Source organism: Delphinus delphis, chromosome 9 (assembly GCF_949987515.2).
Source record: "Delphinus delphis chromosome 9, mDelDel1.2, whole genome shotgun sequence".
NCBI classification, from domain to species: domain Eukaryota; kingdom Metazoa; phylum Chordata; class Mammalia; order Artiodactyla; family Delphinidae; genus Delphinus; species Delphinus delphis.
Genome location: NC_082691.1, coordinates 35967810 through 35976559, shown reverse-complemented (window position 1 = coordinate 35976559; position 8750 = coordinate 35967810). Strand labels below are relative to the sequence as shown.

General features: G+C 37.6%; 1 protein-coding gene across 1 annotated transcript; it reads right to left on the bottom strand.

Moving 5' to 3' along the window:
• Positions 1-431: 431 nt before the first annotated feature.
• FERD3L (Fer3 like bHLH transcription factor) lies at positions 432-923 on the bottom strand. The gene has a single exon (XM_060019876.1). The coding sequence runs from the start codon at positions 921-923 to the stop codon at positions 432-434; it is 492 nt and encodes a 163-aa protein (XP_059875859.1).
• Positions 924-8750: the final 7827 nt, after the last annotated feature.

Here is an 8750-nt window from a genome sequence, read left to right as displayed (position 1 = left end):
GCTTCTTTTATATTTACATTAAAACACACACACACACACACACGTAAGAAGGAGGGAGATATGGGACTCCATAGAAGGCCCCGAAGTCTTCCTTTTCGGAGAGGATTAACGTCCCACCCGCCTGACAAAAGCTGCTTTGGGGCGTGGGCCTCGACTGCCCCAACTCTTTCTTAACCAGTCCTAACTTGCCCCGCCCGCTCCTGCCCCACACTCCGCTGAGAGCGATCGCGTATATATTAACTCTACGGTTTCCACGCTTCTCGAGGGCTGTGGGAATTTTATAATCCAGAACCAAGCTCCCGAAGGCCAGACGTTCTGTCTTGGAGCGTCCCTCCTGGCCTTTCAGCCACACCCACTGCCGGGTCCCGAAACACCCCAAACCCGCGCGCGCCCAGGCGAGGAGGGGGCAGACACTTTCATCCCACACTGGCTCAGCCGGTTTCCTTCTCGAAGCTCTCCAAGAGCTCGGTCATGAAGGAAATGTAGACGATGGCCAGGCGTAGGGTCTCGATCCGAGACAGCCTCTTCTCGTAAGCAAAAGTGGGTACCTTCCTCCGCAGCTGGTCGAAGGCCTCGTTGAGGTTGAACATCCGCTTCCTCTCTCGGATGTTGGCGGCTTGGCGCTGGGCGTACGTGATCACTCTTTTCCTCTTGGGGCGGCCCAGCAGGGAGGCGCCTCTCCCGTGCTCCTCTTCCTCCTCGTTTCCCCCCTCTTCTACTTCACCCTCCTCTTCTTCTGGATCGTCCTCAAAACGCGCCAGACTCCTGGGTCCTTCCTCTCGGAGCACAAGGTCCTGGTGGTCTCCATAGGGGACCCCGGGTGCGAAGTCGCAGAGAAGAGGGTGCCCCGGGGAGGCTAGGGACAGGTCTGCGACGAAGTCCAGCACGGTGGCGTCCACGCAGCTCTCGGGATAGGCTGCCATCGCGTCGGCTTGGCCCTGCGTCGCATCGGTTTCTCGAAGGGAGGGGCGAGGCTGGTGATGGGCTTCCTAATAGCCCTGAATCTGATGGGTCACCATCACCGAAGGACCAGGGGACATTAATATTTATAACCAAGCTGATAACAGGATTAGTTGCACCGACAGGGAAGGCTCTGACAACGTCGCTCCTCTCGAAACTGATGGAAGAAGACAAGCTTGAGCACGCATGGAAGACTCAAAGGGACAGGCCTCCAATTCTGCGATCCTTTTTGCTGTGCCACCTGGGACAGTTCCTTCTTGGCAACAACTCCCAGCCCTTACCTGCTGTGCTTTTTGTGTCTCTCCACACCCCCGCAGCCAACTAATATTCTTCAGGCTCCTTATCTCACGTAGTTCTTTAATTTAGCTTTGGATTTTCAAAGCAAGGATGTTTTCCACCGCTCTGGCTTCTCCTTGGCTTCAGAGTAGGAGTTCTGAATCTTGCCACCCTAGGCTGCCAGTGGGTGTGAAACAACTGCATGTGCTTTTAATGATGTCCTGAAGAGGGGCCCTGTCTGCCAGGGGTCGAGGGGAGCTGTTTGTCTGGTATCCCAGTGCAGCGGCTACTGAAAGGCAAGATCTTCCATTAGCTTAAGTAAGCACGGTAGGGGGGCCGAGAGTGCATTCCCCAGAGTCGCTGTTGGAACCGGCTTTCTCTTTCCACTGGGTTGTAAACAGCTCTCCTTTCGCTTTACCAACCCTGACTTCTAAAATCTGTTTTGCTGTAATCAGTCTAACAATTGAGGTACTTGACTTTCCTTTCCTAACCCTATCTCCCACCCAGGTAAATGATTTTACTTAGGGGGCAAAAGTTATGACAATAAAACGAAAAAGGGAAGCTCAGAATATTTCCACCCAGTGTGCTTTACTGTATAATCCCAGCATGGGAGGCAAAGTAAACTCTCCCCCCCAAATAAAACAACTTCAGTCTCTTTTCAAAACTGCGATTCACCCTTTGATAAACCAATTGGTCGATCAGCTCACCCTCTGTTGAGAAGTCTTTCAAATTTTAAATTGCTGATCAGTATTCGTGAACAAAGAATAACCCTGACACTTCTATCTGGTTTGTTTCCCTCATTACCAGCCTACAGGATTTAAGAGTGGAAACTATACTTTACTGCATTTTATTTAAGAGAGATTTTGGTTATCTTTTTTTTCTTTTGAGATGAAAAAAGACTTAAAATTTGGATAGCGAAAATAAAATTTTACTGATTTCATATTATATATATATATATATATATATATATCTAACAAAGAAGGGTTCATTTTTCCTTCTTCTTCCTTTTTTTTTTTTTTTTTTGCCAGTAGCTATATTTATTTAATTATTCTGTGTAGGGATTTTTAAGAAGACATGGTGGGGCAGAACAACATAGTAGAAAATCATTTTAAAGATGTGTTAAAAGAAATAGCTTAAAAAGATGAGTACAGAGATGCCTTGGTTCAAGGGAGAAATACCTAGGACATCAATTCCTATTAACAAGGTAAGTTGAGACTATGATGGTTAAGTTAGTACATTGGACAGCTCCCAGAAACCGCTTATTTCTAACAGGTAAGCACAATTCCTTTTCTTTTTCCTAGCCTTCCGGTGAGTACTCCCAGATACTATTAAAGCAATATCATCTTGTAGTCTTCTTTTTGCTTTCTTCTTCTTCTTCTTCTTTTTTAACCCATTTGTGTCTAGGTTCTCCCTTGCTCTTTTGTCCTTTAATTAGTTTTCTTTTCTCTTGCTTGTGTTTACTCTTAACTCTCCAATTTGCATTGTGATAACTCAGGCAGAAAAGAAACAAAATTAATGTTCCTGAAAGACGTAATGAGAATGAGATCTTTGATTATGATTACCTATTTGGTTTTTACTAAACTTCTCTCAGAGAAGACTGAAGAATAAAAAAAGAATTGGAATTTCAACAGTGGCTAAGGAAAAAGTAAGTGGGAGGATTAATTTTTGTTTTGACAAGCAGTAACATTCTTTCTAACTCTTGTTTAACTTAATGCATTAAGCGTTTGGATAAATTTTATAGTTGATTTGCAGTTGTTGAATGTTTCTCATGACTTATTTTTTCCTTTTAAATGCATACATAAGCGGAATAAATACCTCACCTAGTGAGAATCTAGTTCTACATCAAACATACATTAGGACATTTAATGAAGGGAAATATGGTAGAAATTTAAATTTAAAATTTAATAAAATAAATGTCAGAAGCTATCATGAGACTCTAAGAGACACTTTTCTTGGACTAAAATTCTTTATGATTTTATCTAAGGGAATGAATTTTTCAACAATCACATCACAAAAGAAACTGTAGAAAAATTAAAGGAACCAATACACAGGATTGGGTTGAAACTGGGTTGAGATTCTCTATTAAAATATTAGAGAATTTATTAAAATGTTTAATAGGCATGCATATAGCAACTATTTAAAAATACCTTCTCTTCAATTTTATCACAAAATCCCAAGATAAACATTTCTGTTTGTACCACAATAATTTGTTTATCTTACAAGGTTCTAATCATGGTGACATAATCAGAGAAAAATGTTAAAATCTAAGTTATCATGATTGAATCTACTTTTTGTTTATAAGTATAATTAATTATAGAACAGAAATAAGTGAAATTGCTTTCTCTGCTTATTTTGAAACACCCATATTATTAAAAAAAAAGGTTTTTGTGGATATTTGGTTCCACAGCAAATATAAATAGTAAATGCAGTAAACTTGTAAAGTACGATATGGTTTAAAATAGTTCATTTCACTGGAAGGAACTATTATTTTCATTCCTAGATTTGAAAGAAGAGAGAAACATTTTTTAAAAACCCAACTGAGGATTAAAGGACATTAAATTCAAACTTGATTCTTTTGGGTTCCAGGCCTATAGATGTTTTATAATTATTCAGTGACCTACATGGAGGCTTTTGGAAAGAGTTTGATAAGCCCTCAACAAATTTTGATCAAGATGTTTCAGGAAATGATTACGAAATGACAGTTTTGCTTAGTTTATTACCTGCTTTATCTCTGTTGGCCATCCCAGTTAAACATTAAACATTTTGTGTATACAGATGGTCCCTGATTTACCGTGGTTCGACTTCAATGATTTTTTTGACTACTATGGTGCAAAAGCAATACACATTCAGTAGGAACTGTACTTCAAATTTTGAATTTTGATCCTTTCTCTGGCTAGTGATATGCTGTATGATATGGCTCTTGCAATGCTGGGCAGTGGATGCAAGCCACAGCTCCAAGTCAGCCATGCTATGGCAAGGGTATGCAACCCATACACTTAAAACCACTCTGTACTCATACAGCCATTCCGTTTTTCACTTTCAGTACAGTATTCAATAAATTACATGATATTCAATACTTTATTATAAAGTGAGCTTCGTGTTAGATGATTTTGCTCAACTGTAGGCTAATGTGAGTATTCTGAGCATGTTTAAGGTAGGCTAGGCTAAACTATGATGTTCAGTAGGTTAGGTATATTGAACACACTTTGACTTTCAATATTTTCAATTTATGATGGCTTTATCTGGATGTAAGCCCATCATAAGTTGAACAAGAGCTGTACGATTATCTTGTATTCAGAATCAAAGCAGAAAAAAATAAATGACCAGGAATAACCTGAGCAGTAACTGCTAAGGGGGCTGGAGCATGGGATTAAGAGTGTTAAGGAGAGAAAAGTAGATAAAAAAGTATCCAGCGAGTAAAGCAAATACCTAACTCTCCCAAATTTATTAAAATTCTTCCCTTCCTTCCCTTCTTCGTGCCCCTTCTCTTATTCTTATAGATCATTAAGCAATTTTCAGGAAAATGATAAAATAAAACAAAGGTAAATGTTTGTCATGATTGCAGGGAGAAAAGTCTAAGAAACACTTCCTTAGCTGACACAGAGACAGGGGCCTGCATTCTCTTCTTAATCCATTTCAAATTATGCATGGTTTATGGCCTTGGCTGATTTTAGAGTTAGGAGAATGTATATGCATCTCTTTTATTTTTCTATTTTAGGTAAACTATTTTTTTTAAGTTTAATACATATACTTAAAAATTCACCAGTCATATATGTGCAGCTTAATGAATTTTCATAAAGTAAGCATACTCATGAAACCTCTGCCCAAATTGAGGAGTAGAATGAACCACTGAAGTTAGAGATTATGTAAAAACAGGTAAATATTAAGTATATGGCTTGAGACTATTTCAACCTCTCCCACAACATCGTACCTATATCGTGTCACAGAACACTCTCCAAAGTATTATTCTTGACTTCCAAGATTAATTTTGCCAATTTTTGAGCATTATATAAAAATAAACTATGTGTACTCTTTCATGTCTTCCATTCAACATTTTAAAATGGGCTTCATGTATATTATTCTCATTGCTGAATAGTATTTCATTGTGTGAATATATCTTCTACTGTCTATGGGCATTTGGGTAGTTTCCAGTTTTTATCTATTACAAATAGCAGTGCTATGGTTATTTCTGTACATAACTTAGGTGAGAACATTTAGGCATTCCTGTTTTTGTATACACCTAAAGTAGGTTATGTATATGTTCAGCTTTAGTAGTTATTGATAAGTTATTTTCCAAAATGGTTGTAACAATTTATACTGTCACCAGTGATGTACTAGAATTCTAGTTTCTTCACATCCTTGTCAACAGCTGGCATTTTCAAGCTTTTCTGAAGATGTGCATGTGTATCACATTGTGGGTTTGACTTGCATTTCCCTCATGACAAATGAAATTGAAAACCATTTCTTATTGGCTAATTGGGTACTGGCTCCTTAGTAAAGTGTCTGCTCAACTGTTTTGCTAATTTTTATATTTATTTATTTATTTATATATCTATTCAGCTATGACTCCTATGTCATATATATGTATTACAAATATATTCTCCCTACTCTGTGGCCTTTTTTTTCACTCTTAATGATTGTCTTTTGATGAAAATAAATTTTTATTTATTAAGACAAATTTTTTAGAGCAAAGTCCATAGTTCTATCTTAGGATTCACTTTTGATGCTGTACATTTTATGGGTTTGGATAAATGTATAATAACATATATCAAACATTATAACACAGAGTATTTTCACTGCCCTAGAAATTCTCTGTGTTCTGCCCATTTATCCCCCATTACCCCCCAGCAATCACTGATCTTTTTGTTATCTCCATAATTTTGTCTTTTCCAGAATGCTATATAGTTGGCATCACACAGTATATAGCTTTTTCATATTGGCTTCTTTCACATTGTAATATATATTTGTTTTCTCCATGTCTTTCATGGTTTTATAGCTCATTTCTTTTTTGCACTGAGTAATATTCCCTTGTCTGGGTATTTATTTATCCATTAACCTACTGAAGGACATCTTGGCTGCCTCCAAGTCTTGGCAATTATGAATATAGCTGCTACAAACATGCATGTGCAGGTTTTTGTGTGGAGCTAAGTTTTCAGCTTCTTTGGATAAATGACAAGGAGCATGACTATTGGACTGTATGCTAAAAGTATATTTAGTTTTATAAGAAACTACTAAACTGTCTTCCTAAGTGGCTGTACCATTTTGCATTCCCAAAAACAATGAATGAAAGTCCCTGTTGCTCCATATCCTCACCAGCATTTGGTGTTGTCAGTATTCTGGATTTTGGTCGGAAGTTTTTAGCTTGAATAGAGTCCAAATTATCATTTTTTTTCCTTCATAGTACTCTTTATGTCATGTTTAAGAAATCTTAACCTATTCCAAAGTGATGAAGACATTCTTTTTTGTTTTCATCTAAAAGCTTTTTTTTTTTCCTCTCACATTTAGAACTCTAATCAACCTAGAAGTGATTTTTCTATGGTATGAGTAACAGAGGTGGTGGCCAAGATTTATTTGGTTTTCAATTGGATATCCAATTAACATAGCAACATTATTGGAAAGCCCATCCTTTCCACATTAAACTTATTCATTATATGAAAATATTTCCAAATAAAATGAGCGCCTTTTCTGTCTTTAGAAGCTCTAGGAAAAAATTCAAGAAATGTAAAAGAAAATCAATTCTATGATTTGAATACATTTAGAGTTAAGAAATTCTTACTTACATTCAAATTAACACCTTTAACTAACATTCTAATTAAAATCCTGAGTTCAAATGAAAGCAAGGGCTCCCCAGAATGCCATAGTTCAGAAATTGGCAAACTTTCTTGTTAATGGAAAAAATAATAAACAATTTAGGCTTTTTATAGGTCATACAGTCTCTGCTGAACTAGTCAGCTTTGCCTTTCTAGTATAAAAGTAGTCATAGACAATACGCAAATGAATAAGAATGGTTGTGTTCTCTAAAACTTTGTTTACAATATTTGGCAGTGGGCTGGATTTAGCCCTTGGACTTTAGTTTGCCGATCCTCACTCTGGTTAATGAGCCTATCTCCACATTCCCTGTGACTCCTAATATGGAGACTTGCTAAGATAAGGCACTCAGAAATATAAGTGAATATAAAATTGGTGAGCATATATCTTGTTTATGTGTGTATATGTGTGTGTCAGGGAGTGTAAAAATGCTCCTGAAGCAATTGAATCTGTAACTAGTGTCTTTGAAATTATACTGAGGTGCTATAGAGTAACAAGAAGAGGCTGGATGGGAAGCGTACATACCAGGTTAAAGTTACCACTGCAGAGATTAAAGACTTATCTCTAGTCACTGAAAACAAATGCTCTGCTGATGATCTGCTCTTTAAAATATTACTATTGCTAGGCCGTGGGTGAAATACATTTAACTAGGAATAAGTAAGGAAGAGATAAAGTTCCTGGACAGAGCAGGCTTCTACTTTGTGAATCGCTTCTCATTGTCAAAATTCATTCATTCAATGAAGAGGGCAGCTGTTTCAAGAGGCTTAACCTTTCCATCCTTATTTCCACCTACATACCCTCTTTTTGCCATAGATAACTTGTGGCAGAAATTGCTCATTGTTCTCCAGTATCTACTTAACCATTTTCCTTTTAGTAATAGACCCACCCACACATATTTTAGCTGAGCCCCACTAAAATTATGCCACTGGGTTAAATCAGAAGTGATATATGCAAGTTCAAGTTGGTCTCTTGAAACCTTTGCATTCTACTTTGTCCTTTGCCTTCTTCCCACAGCCTAGAATGTGGGTGCTTTGGTGGTGAGCTAGCATTGACCATATAGACAAGGACATCACCCTATAGCAGGGGTTGGAAACGTTTTTCTGCAGAAGGCCAGATAGTACATATTTTAGGTTTTGCTGATCTCTGTCACAACTACTCAACTCTACCATTATAGTGTGAAAACAACCATAGATAATACACAAATGAATAGGTGCAGCTGAATTTCAGCAGAATTTTATTTACAAAAGTAGATGCCAGGCAGAATTTGATTCTCAGGCTGTAGTTCGCTGACTCCTGCCCTAGAGGATGGCAAAGCAACAGGAAACTGGGACTTGAAATGATTCAATGAAGGAGAGCTGAACCTCTCAAATACAGATTAACATGTGAGAAAAAAATATATTTTCAGTGTATCTCAGATCTCTTTTTTATAGTGGTGTTTTCTGCTGGCACCTAAAAAACTAGACCATGATTTGAAAGATTAGACAGATATGTTACTTTATATCTATTTTTAAAGTATCATACAGAAAAACTGCTTAAAATTGGTTATTAGTTTTTTTTGCCCCAGGTTTTCCCTCTTCATAGGAAATAATTCCATTTCAGTTAGCCATTGGAATAAATGTATTTTCCAGATTTTTGAATATATTAGTTCTTAAATTAGTTGTCATTTGAACGCTCTCCAAATTCTTCACTTCTTTTTGAAAAACGTG

Excerpts from the sequence above, each read along its gene's own strand:
- FERD3L (XM_060019876.1), bottom strand. The coding sequence starts at position 923 with ATGGCAGCCTATCCCGAGAGCTGCGTGGACGCCACCGTGCTGGACTTC.